This window comes from Ursus arctos, unplaced genomic scaffold (genome assembly GCF_023065955.2).
Source record: "Ursus arctos isolate Adak ecotype North America unplaced genomic scaffold, UrsArc2.0 scaffold_6, whole genome shotgun sequence".
Taxonomy (NCBI): domain Eukaryota; kingdom Metazoa; phylum Chordata; class Mammalia; order Carnivora; family Ursidae; genus Ursus; species Ursus arctos.
Window position 1 is genome coordinate 36,664,525 of NW_026623078.1, and position 17,342 is coordinate 36,681,866.

Below are 17,342 nucleotides of genomic sequence, written 5' to 3' on the forward strand. Positions count from 1 at the left end.
AAACAAAATGTGGTATATGCATACAATGAAAACCATTCAGCAACAAGAAGTATTGCTTCTATATATTCATAGAAGCTATATCATGGTTGACCCCCAAAAACATGAGGCTAAGTGAAAGACAGTAAATGTAAAGATTATATACTGTATACTATATGTTATGCATATTGTATTTGTAAAATATTATGTATATTGAATACTGATCACACACACACACACGACTTGACATAAAATATTCAGAAAAGGCAAATTTGTAAAAACTGAAAGCAGATCAGTAGTTGTCTGGAGCTGGGAGTGTTGGACTGATTGCAAAATGGCTTGCAGGCCTTTTTTTCAAGGTGATGGGAATTTCTAAAACTGAATTATGGTGACAGTGGCATAGTTCTGTAAGTTTACTAAAAATTATTAAATTGTACATTTACAATGGAATAGCAAATAGCTTATGGATGAAATTTTTACTTCAATAAAGCTGTTTCCAAAAAGCTATGGCATTCACTCTAATACAAAGAACAGATTCAGTTTAACTGAAAACATTACAAATCTACCAATTAGATCTGTTCCATTTAAATGCCATTGAACATTTGGCGAAAAAAACTTGCATAAAATCCTAATCTATTATTACCAAATCTGTTTTGTGAATCTAGCCAATTGCTTCAAGAAATGGGCCACTCTAACACGTAAATTAGTGTAATTTGAGGAGCATCAAGCTTGAGTTGAATTGATAACACAACAATAACTTCTAATTCTGAAGGTAAGTTTTAATTGATTTTAATTGTAGGTTCTTTACTTTGATATTTAGATGGAAGAAAACTCAGCATACAAATAGCACTTTTAAATGTAGTAAAATAAATTTCCATATGATTTTTTTTAAAAATAGTAAAAATAAAGAGAAAAAAATGCAAGATTTATTTAGAGCTTCCCTGATGGCATGACATGTACAAACTTATTTTTTCACTGAACTAGGTTCATGTATTTCAATGAAAGACACCTTTGACTCACACATTAAAAGCTTTCTGTGTAAAACTATGATGGTCTGAAACTATAATATTTTGCTGTTTGCTATTCCATTCAAGAAACAATGTAGTTACTGTACTGTATTATTTGTTCCCCTTTCCACGTGATATATAATACAGCACTTACCCTGCTTTCTTCTAGGCTATCAAATGGACCTGGTGGATCATCCAGACAAAGAAATTCTCTCACTGCAAGGCTTTTCAAAGGAAAGAAAAATAAGCTGGGGTACAAATAAGTTTACAAAAGACAGAAAGCAAAAGTTACTTTGAAGCTATACAGTGTTCTAAGCAAGTTGGTTTTGCGGATATAGGAAAAGCAGCAAGTTGGTTTATGTGTTCTCATACAAACAACCAAATACAAATATAAAATCTTTAGAAGATACAAGGATTTTAAGCCATATTCTAAGATCTTATGAACACAGAAATTGTAAATTCATGCTACATAAGAACTGCAGGAGATAAAATATAAGTCAGAATAATGGTATAGGAGACCAACCTAAATGATGAATAGAAACAGTATTACTTCCAAAATTATTAATTTAAACTAGTCTAAAAATGTCATTATCTTGTTATGAAGAAATACAATTTCTAATTTATACTTCATTTGTTTCATTGTCAAGAGATGCTTCTAAACTAACTGAAAAGTATTTACACTGAAACAAGTTAAAGATTTTTCTTGCAATCATGTTTATCACAATATACTTGTAATTATATATATATATAATTATTATATATATAATATATAAATATATATACTTGTAATATACTTAAATATTTTCCCTAAAGAGTTTAAGAGAGAAAAACACTGAACAACTCCTCATTTCTGAATTACTATAAATTTCAAAATAATGAAATACAGTTGACCCTTCAACCACACAGGGGTTAGGGGTGCTAACCCCCTGTGCAGCTGAAAATCTGCATATAACTTTTGACTCTCCAAAAAGTTAACTACTAATAGCCTACTGTTGACTGGAAGCCTTCTCCATAACATAAATGGTCAATTAACACATATATTGTATGTTATATTATATACTGCATTTTTACAATAAAGTAAGCTAGAAAGGAAAATGTTACTTAGAAAATCATAAGAAAAATACATTTATAGTACTATGCTGCAAAAAATCTGTGTATGAGAGGATCTATGCAGTTCAAACCTATGTTGTTCAAGGGGCAACTATAATAGGATATTGTCTTTCGCAATGATCAGAAATAGGTTAAAACAGTAGAAAACTTAACTTCCTTGTTACAAAAATACCTTTCTAAAAGCAATTTTGGACTGAGAGGCAACTGTGTGTGCATGTTAAAACAAATATGGAGACTTAAAATTTTTAGGTATAAAAGGATAAAAATATGATATTTTGATGTACTGTATAGATGTCAACCTACGCTGAAAAGGGAATCATACACTGGGATTCATATTGGGACAGACGGGTTGACGATGACAGGGGATGGTCATGAAGAGACAAATGGAATATACAGTGAAACCTTTCCAAAAGTGAAAATAATGTGAATTAATATAGAGAAGTGGTGTTAAGAAATCAATCCAGAAGACTGCAAAGACAGAACAAAGAGGAGTAAATCTGTAGACGATAAAATCTTGACAATACAGGTAATAAAGGATACAGATTCAAGGAAACAGAAAAAACCTGAGTATTCATAATCATGAAATAATAGAGATGGAAAGGATCTTAAATGTGATCTAGTTGCTTTTTATAAAATGTGATCCACAGTATGCTTAACCTTTTCATGTGTTCAGCCAAGAGTAGACCTAAACACCTCCAGGAATAGGGAATGTTGCACCTCTTAGAATAAACCACCTTATGTTTGAAAAATACGGAAAATTAGAGAATTATTTCTTCTACTGAGCTGAAATTTTTCTCCCTGCAGCTTCTACTCATGAATCTCAATTCGCTTTTGAGCCATTCAGGGCAAATCTAAGTCCTCTTTCACATGATAACCCTAAGAGAACGTTGAAAATGTTGTATCTCCCCCTGCCTTATAGTCCCCCAAAGCAATACTAATATACTAATATTTTCTTTTCTTTTATCCTGTAACAAATTTTATTGCGTACCTAAAGCCTATATGGTCTCTGCACTCATGGAGCCAACATTTTTTCCCCAGTTTTACTGAGGTATAACTGACAATTAAGAATTGTATATATCTAAGGTGTACAACTTGACTGAAGTATATATTGTGAAATGTGAACTACAATCAAGCTATTAACATATCTATCACCCCATATAGTTATCACTTTTCATATTTTTAAAGTACATTGCACACACAGGGCTTTCATATATCCTATTTCATTTAATTTTCACAATAATCATGTGAGGTGAAGACAGGTATTACATTTCCATTTTACAAATGATACCAAAGTTCAGAGAGTTAAAATGACCCATACAAGGTTACAAGTGCAAGTGGTAGAGCAAGACCTTAAATCTATCTTCTGAGTGAAAATATGTGCCTTTTTCTACTTTTAAATTCATTTCTGTTATATTTTGGTTCATCTGGATCCTTTCCCCTTGCTGGTCACTTCCTTCAGAAAACATTCAACTTGTCTGTATCCTTTATTTTTTAATTTTTATTTTTATTTTTTTAAAAGATTTATTTATTTATTTATTCGACAGAGATAGAGACAGCCAGCAAGAGAGGGAACACAAGCAGGGGGAGTGGGAGAGGAAGAAGCAGGCTAATAGCGGAGGAGCCTGATGTGGGGCTCGATTCCATAATGCCGGGATCACGCCCTGAGCTGAAGGCAGATGTCCAACCGCTGTGCCACCCAGGCGCCCCTGTCTGTATCCTTTAGCCAAGGCCTCTAGACTACTGCAGTTGGTCTAAGAGCACAGAGAAGAACAGGACCACCACACATTCTTTTGGTTTAGCTATTATACTTTTATCCACCCATTACTACAGAACCAACTATTAGGCAAAAAATGAGCCACAGGAAATAAACTGATCTTGGGATTGAGAGGTCAAAAGTCTGTTGAAACCCTGGGAACAGCCTTTAAGATTGATAAAGAAAGTGCAAAAAAGTTTACAGAAGGGTCTTTTTTTCTTTTTAATACTTTCAGTGTATGATAACCCAATGTGAGACATTGTTCTCTTATAGGTTTATATCCAGACTTCCTCATCCTTTAGTAACATATTTATGTTAGCAAATTAATTATTGAAATGCTGCTGCTAGGAAAGAAAAAGTAGTTAAAGGAATATATGTATCTCTTTTTATACCTTTGACTTATAGTAGAAATTTAGCCCCAGAGCAACAGTGATGTTGACAATGTGCCCAGCTGTAGGAATCGTTTTTGGAGTGGCTCTTCTATTTCATTCTCCTCTAAACATCTTTATGATCTATATTACCTCCCCATGACTTACTTGTTTTATAACTAGAAGTTTGTAGCTCTTAATCTCCTTCACCTAATATATAGCATAGGGAATATAGTCAGTAACATTGCAATAACTCTGTGGTGACAGATGGTAACTAGACTTTTTGTGGGAATCATTTCATAATGTATAAAAATACTGATTCACTATGATGTACACTTGAAACTAATGGGATATTGTATATCAGTATATACTCCAGTAAAAAGAGAAAAATCTTTGTGATCTCAGCTCACTAGAGTGTTACTCAAACAAAATCCAATGGATTCCCTAAGCTTTTTTCCAATATAGTTCAAGGTCATATTCCATGCCTTACCTTCTTTAATCTGTAACATAAGAATGAAATTTAAAACTGGCTATACCACTCTGATTTATAAAATACTTTCTCAGGGGTTCACTACATTTCCTTGGTTTCAACAGGATTCAGGTGACAGAGGAAGAGAGTCAATATGTTCAAACTCTATTCCCACAGGAGAGGGACACAAAAGAATCTCTGGGAGATAATAGTGTCTGAGAAAACAATTTCTTTCACTGACATTCTGATACATTTTTCCCCCCTAGAAAAGAAAACCTTTACCCTTGCTTGAGAATCACTGATAGAGAACTTTATTCAGATTTGGCAAATATTTGACTGCCTATGTGTGCCATGATTCTGCTCAGTGATTTCCTACATATTATCAATGTATAATTTATAAACAAATCAAGTGAATTCAAATAAAATATAAATACCAAAGAGTCTATTATTAAACAGTCTATAAACTAAATAGAAGTCAATTTTTAAGAAAAAAGTCTTAACTCTTTTTTCCTCTTTGTTCACTGACAGGTTTAATATAGCCCATAATCTCTCCTCCATATTCAATCTTTAATACTTTTGCTTCCATTTAGCTATGATAATAAAGGTAAGAAAAACAGGATAAAAGAGAAACCTAGATCTAAGAGAAAAATCCAACAATCTGGAATTAAAAGGTAAAGAAAGACTTTGTATCTTTTTATTCCTTTTACTACCTAGAGTAGCTTTTTAGTGTGTTTGGGAAAACTCTATTTTATTTTATTTTATTTTATTTTATTTTATTTTATTTATTTATTTATTTTTAAGATTTTATTTATTTATGTGACAGAGAGACAGCCAACGAGAGAGGGAACACAGCAGGGGAGAGGGAGAGGAAGAAGCAGGCTCCCAGCCGAGGAGCCCGATGTGGGACTCGATCCCAGAACGCCAGGATCACGCCCTGAGCCGAAGGCAGATGCCCAATGACTGCGCTACCCAGGCGCCCCCGGAAAACTCTATTTTAAAATTGAGATCAGTTGTTGACTTAGCTTGCCTGAAGATAAGGAGACCACAGATGGTATCCCTCAGCATTTTTTATTATCAGAGCAAATTTGCCCTATAACTTTATCTCTTCCTCTGATTCTCTAAAAAAGTTTTCCTTCAGAGTTTTACTGTATTTTCAAACTTCCTCTTCTTCTTTTTTAAAGATCTTATTTATTTATTTGACAGAGACAGAGACAGCACAAGCAGGGAGAGCAGCAGGCAGAGGGAGAGGGAGAAGCAGGCCCCCTGCAGAGCAGGGAGGCTGACGCAGGGCTTGATCCCAGGATCCTGGGATCATGCCTGAGCTGAAGGCAGATGCTTAACTGAGGCACCCAGGCACCCCTGTATTTTCATACTACTACTACTACTACTATTACTACTACTACTACTACTACTACTTCTTCTTCTTCTTCTTTTTTTTTTTTTTAAGATTTTATTTATTTATTTGAAAGAGAGCAAGAGAGAGCATGAGCAGGGGGAGAGGCAGAGGGAGAGGAAGACTTCCCCACTGAGCAGGGAGCCCGATTAGGGGCTTGATCCCAGAACCCTGGGATCACAACCTGAGCCAAAGGCAAACACTTAACCGACTGAGCTACCCAGGAGCCCCTATTTTCAAACTTCTTAAAAATCTATTTCATCTGGTGAACTTTCATCTTCTATTTACTATTATATTTTACTTTTTTTCTTTCATAGATATATATGTTTACATTTCACAATTTTTGAAAAACCAGTAAGTTAATAGTTAAATGTGCTCTTCATCTTGAAATGTATATTTTAAAAGAAAAAACCCTTACAACTAATGCCTACAATTCATTAAAAGGTCAATCAAGAACTAAGTAAAAAGTGTACTAAAAATACGAGATACTAATTCTGTCAAAATCAAATTAAGCACAAAAAGGCTCCCCAAAGGCAAGAGAACAAAAGAAAAAATGAACTTGAGGACTTCATCAAGATAAAAAGCTTCTGCACAGCCAAGGAAACAGTTAAAAAAACTAAGAGGCAGCCCACGGAATGGGAGAAGATATTTGCAAATGACACTACAGATAAAAGACTGGTATCCAAGATCTACAAAGAACTTAACAAACTCAATACACAAGAAACAAATAATCAAATAAAAAAATGGGCAGAGGATATGAACACACTTTTCCAAGGAAGACATACAAATGGCTAACAGACACATGAAAAAATGTTCAAAATCATTAGCCATCAGAGAAACTCAAATCAAAACCACATTGAGATACCTTATACCAGTTAGAATGGCAAAAATTGACAAGGCAGGAAACAAATGTTGGAGAGGATGTGGAGAAAGGGGATCCCTCTTATGCTGTTGGTGGGAAAGCAAGTTGGTACAGCCACTTTGGAAAACAGTGTTGAGGTCCCTTAAAAAGTTAAAAATTGAGCTACCCTATGATCCAGCCATTGCACTACTGGGTATTTACCCCAAAGATACAGACGTAGTGAAGAGAAGGGCCATATGCACCCCAATGTTCATAGCAGCATTGTCCACAATAGCTAAATTGTGGAAGGAGACGAGATGCCCCTCAACAGATGACTGGATTAAGAAGATGTGGTCCATATATACAATGGAATATTACTCAGCCATCAGAAAGAACAATTACCCAACATTTGCAGCAACATGGACGGGACTGGAGGAGATTATACTAAGTGAAATAAGTCAAACAGAGAAAGACAATTAGCATATGGTTTCACTAATTTATGGAACGTAAGAAATAGCAGGAAGATCACTAGGAGAAGGAAGGGAAGAATGAAGGGGGGGGGTAAACAGAAAGGGGAATGAACCATGAGAGACTATGGACTCTGGGAAACAGACTGAGGGCTTCAGAGGGCAGGGGGGTGGGGGATTGGAATAGGCCGGTGATGGGTATTAAGGAGGGCACCTATTGCATGGAGCACTGGGTGTTATATGCAAGTAATGAATCATGGAACACTACATCAAAAACTAGGGATGTACTGTATGGTGACTAACATAACATAATAAAAAATTATTATTAAAAAAGGTATCTTGGCTAGGGATTTATTTAGTGCATGCAAGGGAGCAGGTGCATGAGCACAGAGGTGCATGAACAGGTGTGTGAACTGGTGGGGATGGGCAGACAGAGATGGAGATAGAGAGAGAGAGAATCTTAAGCAGGGTCCATGCCCAGCTCAAAGCCCCACGTGGGGCTCGATCTCAGAACTCTGAGATCATGACCTGAGCCGAAATCAGTCAGTCTTTTAATTGACTGAGCCACCCAGGAGCCCCTAGGTTCAATATTCTTATATGTATTACCATAGCACCTTGAAGAGATCCCTTTCACAGCATTTATTATTGTATTATTAGTATTGTCTGTTTATCAACCCAAGTATTCTCTGTTCGAGTATTGTCTCCTTCACCAAAAGGTAGATGATGTTTCTGGACTGTATAGACCATATTCAAACCAATTAGCACATCATAGAATAAGTATTCCACAAATTATTAACAGTTACACAATCAGAAAAAAATTTAATGCAACTGTTAAGAACATCAGAACAAACTTCTATCCACTGTTGCAGATAAACACTCTACTACAATTCTCAAATTTGAGATGGATTTTAGGTTTTAACAGATACTCCTGTTTTCACAAGAAGGTAAACTTTGGATAGGGTAAACTTTGGATAGCAACAAGCCCAAAAATCTTAAGAGTTAAAAGGTCAAAATCTGGATGTTTCTGATATGTGACCTTAAGATTCATGAGGAAGTACAATAAAAATAATAGGATATGAGAAATTTAGAGTTGAAAGGTAACTTTTAGAGGCTACTTAGATTACCTCATTTTCCAATTGAAGACACTGATTAAAACCAGGTAAGTAACTGACTAAAATTATTTCACTACTAAGCCCAAAAACTGAATTTTGCATAATGTCTCTGAGATCCAATTTAATTAGGTAAGAGTTTAGATGTATCTGAATACAAAATATTTGGCTTTATTGCATTAAAAAAAACTGTCCATAATTGAATGTCTACCAAACTAACATTAGTGGTGAAGATCACTTGACCAACCTTAGCAATAATGGGTTGGTTCTCATGAGTTGGCATTATATAAGCTATTGCATATATACTTAATTCTTTCATTTTATAAAAATACTAAGACTAACCTAACTTCTCTCAATAATATCTTTATTTATAAAAACAACTTAGATACACTAAAGAAATTTCCTGTGAGAACATAGTTCAGCTTGAAAATGCATAAACAATAGTCTAAGTATTCTTGTTCAAGAATTATAGAACTATTGAATTTTACAACTAGAAGAGACCTAAGAAGTCATCTAATCCAATACATCTCATTTAATAATCCCCCCCTTCAATACGACTGATGGTTATCTAACCTTTTCAAATACTTAAGGTAAAGAGAAACTCACTTTCTCAAAAAAAGGCATAATATTTTTATATTTGATAGCCTGAAGTGATATATAATTCTTTCTTATCTGAACTGTTAGGGTCTTTCTCTAATTTCTCACTATTACACCTAGTTTCACATGTTAGTCTTGCTATTAAAAATGAGGTCCTTGGATCAGCAGTATCAGCATCACTTAGAAACCTTAGAAATACAGAATCTTCACTCCAGACCTGTTGATTCAGGGCTTCACTTTAACTACACTACAGCTGGAGAAGCACTATTTTAAAGCTAAGTATCATTTGATTAATCTTTCTCCCCATCACAATCTTTCAAATATGTAAAGATGGTTATTTTATCCCCCAAGTACTTTTGCTTTTTAAAGGGTAAATATTATTTTTTTCAATTGCTCCTTCATGTAAATTCTTCTATACTTTTTTCTATGAACTGCTGTTAATACAAATCCATCCTGAACTTTTTTTTTTTTTTACATATATAGAATTTAAAACATGAATTTTTGGCACTGAAGTCCTTATAGATGGATGGTAATATGAAAAAATTATATAATTTAACCCCTCTATTTTAAATAATTAAAAAAAAGAAAAAAATTTGGTAAATCAGGATATTTGTGTACTGCTTCTGAAAATAAAGAATAGTAAAATATTTGCTGTGCTGATTAAATGATGCAACAATTTCAAAGTTGCATAAGATAGTATAAACCAGTAAATAACTGTTATAATTTATAATATATAATTTTTAAATAACTGTAACTATATAGTAAATAACTATAACCAAATTGTGCAGTGTAAGACTTTTCCCCTCCATCCATCTTTAGATATCCCTCACCTTGAAAGTCACATGCTGCTGGCACAGGATCCGTGCCTTCTTGTTTCTGCATTTTGATATAATACCCCCTCTCATTTGTAAGGTCCTTATTCACCTTCTCCTTGTCAATCCAAATATCATTAATTCTTTAAAATCCAGCTCAAATGTCACCCTCTAGGAAGCTTCCTCTAATTCTCTCAGTCAAAAAGTTCTCTCTCTCTTCCTCCTCTGAAAGAGATCTAACTCTACTCATGATAGTTTTTTTGGGGTGACTATTCCTCCTATTCAATTTCCTGAATAAAGGTTCTGTACCTAACACACCTTTGTGTATTACATTACCTTATATATAGTAAGACCTAAATAAATATTTACGGAACAGACAAAATTATAAATCCTTTGATTTACTGAAATCTTGAAAATATTAAGTTTTTAATCTGTTTTCTTACTTTGTATTTTCTAAATGCATCTGAAAATAATATTATCTTAAAACTTTCAGACCAACAATCCTTAGTATCCTTTCAGTTCTTTCTTACTTCTACTTCTGCTTTGTTACAGTTAGAGAGGTTATAATATTAAGAGCTGCTGGTTGTGTAATGGCAAGCTCTTAGCCAACATGAACATTAAGAAGTAACTGTGTTGTGAAGTGTTAAGGACATAAAAAAGGAAAGTGAAAGGACTGCAATTATAAATCTATAAAGAATTAATATCAAATAATTACTTGGACATGTAAAGATAGTAATTTTTCTATGCTGCCATTACAACTCTAAAAGGAATGCTAATAGGTATATCAACAGGTAACTTACAGCTAATTGATGTTTTAAGTAGTGATTCTTTTTTTCTTAAGATTTATTTATTTATTTGAGAGAGAGAGAGTGCATGCGTGCGCACGCATGGTGGAGAGGGTCAGAGGGAGAGGGTCAGAGAGAGTCTCAAGCAAACTCTGTGCTGAGCGTGGAGCCCGGGGGCGGGGGGGGGGGGTGGAGAGCTTGATCTCACGACCTGAGATCATGACCTGAGCTAAAACCAAGAGTTGGACACTTAACCGACTGAGTCACCCCAGCGCCCCTAAATACTGTTTCTTAAAAGTTGTTTTATGTTTTCACACAGATGTGTTGAGATTTTCTCTTTTCTTCCTTAGGAGAAATTCATAAATGGCTGTTTGGCAATCCTAGACTTCCTAGATATCTTCTAATTATTTGTTTATGGCTCATATTCATCTTTCCACCCATAATCTTAATTTAGCCTTCAATGTTCTCAAATTCTACTTCCTACTTCCAGTATTGCTTGCTCATTGGAAAAAGGCCAATCTTCCCCTTCTCTGAGTTCCTGCTACTTTTATAACCTGTATCATACTAAGTAGCCTTTCATAAACTCCCTTATTTTGTTCATATGGAAGCCTAATTTCTTCAAATGAATTTTAAGACCAAAGAGTACACCCTCAGCTTCTTTCATATCCTCCTTGGTATGACACAGAGAAAATGCTTAAGATACAGAGAAATAATTCTTCTTCCCGTCCTTTCACTCATGCTTTAAACAAAAACTTAAGAAGCTTTTGAAACTGTGAAATAAGTAATGGTACCCATAACCCACAAAAAAGATAATGGTTAGTCTAGAATAAACAAGATATAAACTCTTCACTTTGAGTTCAATTTATCTAACAATAATCCCTAAATGTTTGATGATGCAACAAGACAAAAGCAAGTAGGCAAATAATGTGAGGCACACTAGATTCTTTAATGTAAGACTTCTTAGAACTTTCAACACTCTAGGAATGTCAAATGAAACCTTTTGCAATTTATTTGGCCAAGAAATCTTTGTTTCTCTGAAACACATAGTTACGAGTTGAGCAAGACCACTACCACTGTTCTAAAGTATGCAGTCTTAGGGATTACTCAGTCAGTTGAGCATCCCATTCCTGGTTCTGCTCAGGTCATGATATCATGGGTGGTGAAGTCAAGCTCCATGTTCTGCTCCACACTCAGCAGGGCGTCTGTTTGAAGATTCTCTCCCTCTGCCCCTCCCCACCTCAAATAAACAAATAAATCTTTAAAAAAAAAGTGTACAGTTTTAGTAACAACAGGATCTCAAATGACCCTAGTATGCCTACCTTAGAGACAGAGATCTACTATCCATAATTTTTTAAAAAATGAGATAAAACTAAGATACACCTTTACTATTTAAAAAATCAAGATATCATAAAACCAGTTCATTAATGTGGTTTTATATTATTTAATATTCCACTATATAAAAAGAATATAGTCATTTATAGAATAATTTGATTTTAAGTCACCACAATATATATATATTTTTAAAGATTTTATTTATTTATTCGACAGAGATAGAGACAGCCAGCGAGAGAGGGAACACAAGCAGGGGGAGTGGGAGAGGAAGAAGCAGGCTCATAGTGGAAGAGCCTGATGTGGGGCTCGATCCCACAATGCCAGGATCACGCCCTGAGCCGAAGGCAGACGCTTAACCGCTGTGCCACCCAGGCGCCCCGTCACCACAATATTTTTAATGCTAAAACATAAAGGTTTACTGAATAAAAGAAAAAGGAGATGAGATATGTATGTTGACTTTTCAGCTATAAAAGTCTTCTTTTGGTATGGTCTAAGATATATTTTCTTCAAAAGGCTCTTGCTATGATTTTAGAGTTTGTTGGTTTTTATTTCTGCTTTGTGTGTCTGAATTAACACTAGTCTTCTTTTTTCGAGATGTAAAAATTTTGAAAAGTGGGGAGCCCCCATGTTCCCCCACCTAGAACACACAATCACTAAGTTTTGTCACATTTGCTTCACACTTGTTTCTTATAAATAATCAATAGCAAATATCCAGCCATTTGTTTAACAGGTACTTATTGAGCACAGACATCGTGTTAGCACTGTGTTAAGTGTTGCACACTGAATGGTGAGCAAAACAGCCACATGACCTATAATTACAAATGTACCTTATAACCGGGTAGGAGAAACACAATCAAATAATCAGAGAAGTAGTTACAAACTGAAATGCTGAGTTAAAGTACCAACCAGCCTCTCTCCGCTGGGATTCCATGAGAGAATTAGATGCTAAGGACAATGATTTGAAGGACTATTTTCTCAATTCCCTTAAGACTGGCACATACCCAGTACCATTCTGGAAGTTAATTCATACATACAGTAGGTGTCTCACTTAAGGCACTCGGATTTGTCTCTCAGAACTAGTTGAGAAGGACTGGTACAGATTCCATGAGAAAGAACTGATCTTTGGTGGTGGTGGTGGTAAGTGAGGGGTTGGTCAGAAAAGCTTTAGGAACTGAAGTCTTTAACTGAAATCTGAAGGATATATAGGTATTATCTAGGCCAGGGCTGGGTGGGGTGGTAGTGTGAAACACTGTCTTTCCAGGGAGCAACATATTTGAAGGCCCTAAGGGACAAAGGAGCAAGGTGATTTTGGAGAATTAAAAGACCAATACAGCTGAAGTACAGAGAACAAGGTAAGGGAGGAATAACAAAGTGTGAAATTGGAAAGACAGGCAGGTAGGCAGGGACTTCAACTGCATTAAAAAAGACCACTGTGGCTCCAATGGGCTACAGAAATAAGAGTAGATGAGGAAGACCAGAGGGAAACCTTCTGCAGTGATTCAGGTAAGAGATAACTGCTTAGAGTAGGGTGGTGATGGCAGGAATGGAGAAAAGTAGACAGATTTGAGTGGAATTTAAAATATAAAGGAAGGGATAAGGGTAGAGATGGTTGTGTCAAGGATGACTCCCAGGTTCTGAGTAAATGATGCTGCTGAACATTGGGAAAAGTCTGGAGAGTAAGCTTTTACCTGGGTTTGATGTCACTTTGAGGTATCTGAAGGCAATGTCAAGGAGGCAAATGCATATATGAATCTGGAGTTGAGAGAAGGGGTCCAGCTTGTAGTTCCTTTCATAGAGGAAAATGAGGGGGACTGGCAGAGATCTCAAGCAGTAGCCATAAAGCTTGGGCAGCATACATTAGGAAACAAGATGTTTATGTATAGCATGTGTGTTATGTATAACATAAGGTGATATATGTTAAAAAACAAGACTGAGAAAAAAGGGGAGAAAAAGTGACACAGGATGGTTGCCTTAACTGTTTTCCATCCTTATGTGAAAAATTGTTAAAGACAGTTATAAACAGTATGCTATTGCTGCCTTATAAATGCTCTCTTTATTTTCACACTTAATCCTCTATATACATTAACCCAACTTCACAATCTTCATATTTTTGCATTACTTTGGAGAAATGTAAGAATATTACCTTCAAAATTATATAATGTTATATTAATCAAAAATCTAATATGTGGGCCACTTTGTTTAAATGATTGCTAAAATACTAAATACTAAAATCAAGTTAACAGTTGGGTGGTTTGAGTATATGGTACACTAAATTTTTAACTTAAGAATTTTTTAAAAGACTTAATTTATTTTTTTGAGAGAGAAAAAGAGCACAAGTGGGGGGCGGGGAAGGGCCGAGGGAGAGGGACAAGCAGACTCTCCACTGAGCAGGGAGCCAACATGGGGCTAGATTCCAGGACTGGGAGAACATGACCTGAGCTGAATGCAGATGCTTAACTAACTGAGTCACCCAGATGCCCCTAAAATTTTTTTTTACATTGAAAAATTTTTAACTTTGCTGACTTTTTAAAAGGGTTAACACAAATCAAATGCCAAATAAAATTCTCATCGATAAAAAGCAAGAAAATTCCAAGTAGTACCTTATTAGAGAGGATAAGTAATTATACTTCTACCCTATATTTTTATGCTTGAATGACTATGGTCCTATACTTGTCTTTAAACAAGTTGTTTCAGTTTGTTACATACCAGTTAGCAATGTCCTTGTGAGCCACTAAATTTTGAAGAAATGCTTGTAATCCTAGTTGTCTATCTTCTAAAAAGTCAGCATTGTAATTATCTTTGAACCAGCGTTTTGGTGGAAGCGCTAATCGAAAGCCTGGAAACATCTCTTTTAACTGTAAAAAAAAGAAAAAAGAATATACAATGTTCAACTCAATCATATCAATTCTATAAAATCTATCCTGTTAACTACATGAACTTGTTCATGAAATAAGCTTAAAATAATTAAATTCAGCTAAGCTTTTTATACCTCGTTGATTTCTACCAGTTGTGTATACACAGGCATTACAGTTGCTCCATATCCTCGCCAACACTTGACATTGTCCATCCTTTTAATGTCAGCCATTCTGGTGGGTATGTAGTAGTTTCACTGTGGCTTTAATATGCATTTCTCTTGACAAATGATGTTAACTATTCTCTTATGGGCTTTTTTGGATCTGCCTATCTTTGGTGAATTATCTATTCAACTCTTAGTTCTAACCCTTCCCCACCTTTAAAAAAAATGGGTTATTTATCTTTTTATTATTAAGTTGCAAGAGTTCTTTATATATTCTGGATACAAGTTCTCTGTCAGATAAAAGTATGACAAATATTTTCTCCCAGACTCTGGTCTGACTTTTACATACATTTTTTGATTCTTGCAAGTAAAAGCAGGTGATGGGTAGAGCTCTTTCTGGTACCTAAAACACTGACATAGGTAATTATTAAATTTTAAGTGCTCCAACTTGGAATATGTAGGAGATATTTACTAATGTAAATTAAATTCCTACTAACATCTGTTTTTAAAAGCTTAAGAGTTATCGAAATCTCAACTTGCCAAAGATAAATATTATAGCAATATAAAGATGAATCTAGAGAGGTAAAGAAAAGTAAACATTAAATAATATTTGAGTCCTGAAAAGAAAAACAGCAAGTCATAAAGGATTAAATAGCTCTAAATTGAAACTGTTAGAAATTAGTCTTCATGAACAAAAATTATAACAATTTCATAAGCAAGTTAAGAATTCCACTTAAGTATCTGGTAACTTCATGAATTACTTTGATCTTATTTATTAAAAAAATCAACAGAAGTACAGGGGCGCCTGGGTGGCACAGCGGTTAAGCGTCTGCCTTCGGCTCAGGGCATGATCCCGGTGTTATGGGATCGAGCCCCACATCAGGCTCTTCTGCTATGAGCCTGCTTCTTCCTCTCCCACTCCCCCTGCTTGTGTTCCCTCTCTCGCTGGCTGTCTCTACCTCTGTCGAATAAATAAATTAAAAAAAAAAATCAACAGAAGTACAGAATTATAGGTTTTTAATTCATCAGTGTACTAATAAGAACTCAGGAACAGTAAATAAAATTCATATTTAATGATGGAAATATATTACAAATAATGCTTTAAGTATTTTGGAATACTACAAAAAGTCATCTTGATAATACCTAAATAAAGGATAAAACAGTTTAGTATTTTATATTTTACCTTTCATTCAAATTGACGTTTCCAGAATGGCAGAAACTTTTTGGCAGCCAGGCAACTGCAAAATCACATAAATGGGGTTTCCTACCACCAAAAATGATAAGAATATACTAACTTTAGAAGTTTTGAGGGTGAAGGTGGCAGATGGGAGAAAACAGGACCAGTAAAGTTTCCTCTAGTAACACCTGTCAAAATTAGGGAGTGATTTCTGATCCAAGGACAGAATCCAAGGTCACTTAGCTTCTTAGAAACATCATAAGGCACTTGTTTCTTTTGAAGAAATGCTCCTGGTTTCTAAAATATCACCACCCCCACCTGTCTCAATTGATTTTCCTCTAGCTCTGTGGACATCTCAGCTCCTTCTCTATTATATTCTTACTGCAATTTACTCTATCAATTCCCTATCAATTCCCTAAATTTAGGTTGGCTCTAACTTTTAACTATTAAAAACAAATTAAAACACAAAGAAAATAACAATGAATAAAACACAATGAAAAGTATCCTTAGAGCTAAATATTGTCCATATCTATGATTTCTTATATTGGATAAATCCCAGAAATGTGATTATTGTGTTAAAACTATGCACAACTTTAGGAAGTTGTGTCCCCTAGGAAGATTCCTATTTCCAACAACGGATAATACCACTTAAATGCCTGTTAACTTGATGGGTGAAAAATACTTTAATTTTCTTTTGAGTACTTGTGATATTGAGTGTTTTCCAAAATTATTGGTCATTTACATTTCTTCTGTGGTTTGCCCTGTTCACATCATTTGTAGTATTTTCTACTTTTGGGTTTACTCTGTAATTTATTTTTAAGAGTTTTTAATATATTGAGAATTTTTATTATTATTCTTTGTTTCATATGTGCAGTAGGCAGAATTCCAGATGGCCCCATGATCTTTGTCCCTGGTGTTGCTTCTGCGATTTTGTTTATGTCATACAGTAAAAGAGATTATGCAGATGCAGTTAGGGTTACTTTCAATTGGCCTTAAGATAGGGAGATTATCTGGGTGAGCCTAATCTTATCAAGAGCTCTTTAAAAGTCTATCTTTCTCCTTGGCTGGTGGCAGTAGAGAAAATCAGAGAGATTCAAAGCACAAAAAGGATTTGACCAGCTATTGCTGAC

General features: G+C 34.9%; 1 protein-coding gene across 2 annotated transcripts in view; it reads right to left on the reverse strand.

Annotated features, from left to right (window-relative positions):
* SNX16 (sorting nexin 16) overlaps window positions 1–17,342 on the reverse strand; it is a 40,631-nt gene that overhangs the window by 12,734 nt on the left and 10,555 nt on the right. For both annotated transcript variants that reach the window (XM_026495824.4, XM_026495823.4), the window contains 2 exons: window positions 14,726–14,874; window positions 1,138–1,207 (listed from right to left, as the gene is read on the reverse strand). In XM_026495824.4, coding sequence (XP_026351609.1) covers window positions 1,138–1,207; window positions 14,726–14,874 — 219 coding nt within the window. The remainder of the gene's footprint in view (window positions 1–1,137; window positions 1,208–14,725; window positions 14,875–17,342) is intronic.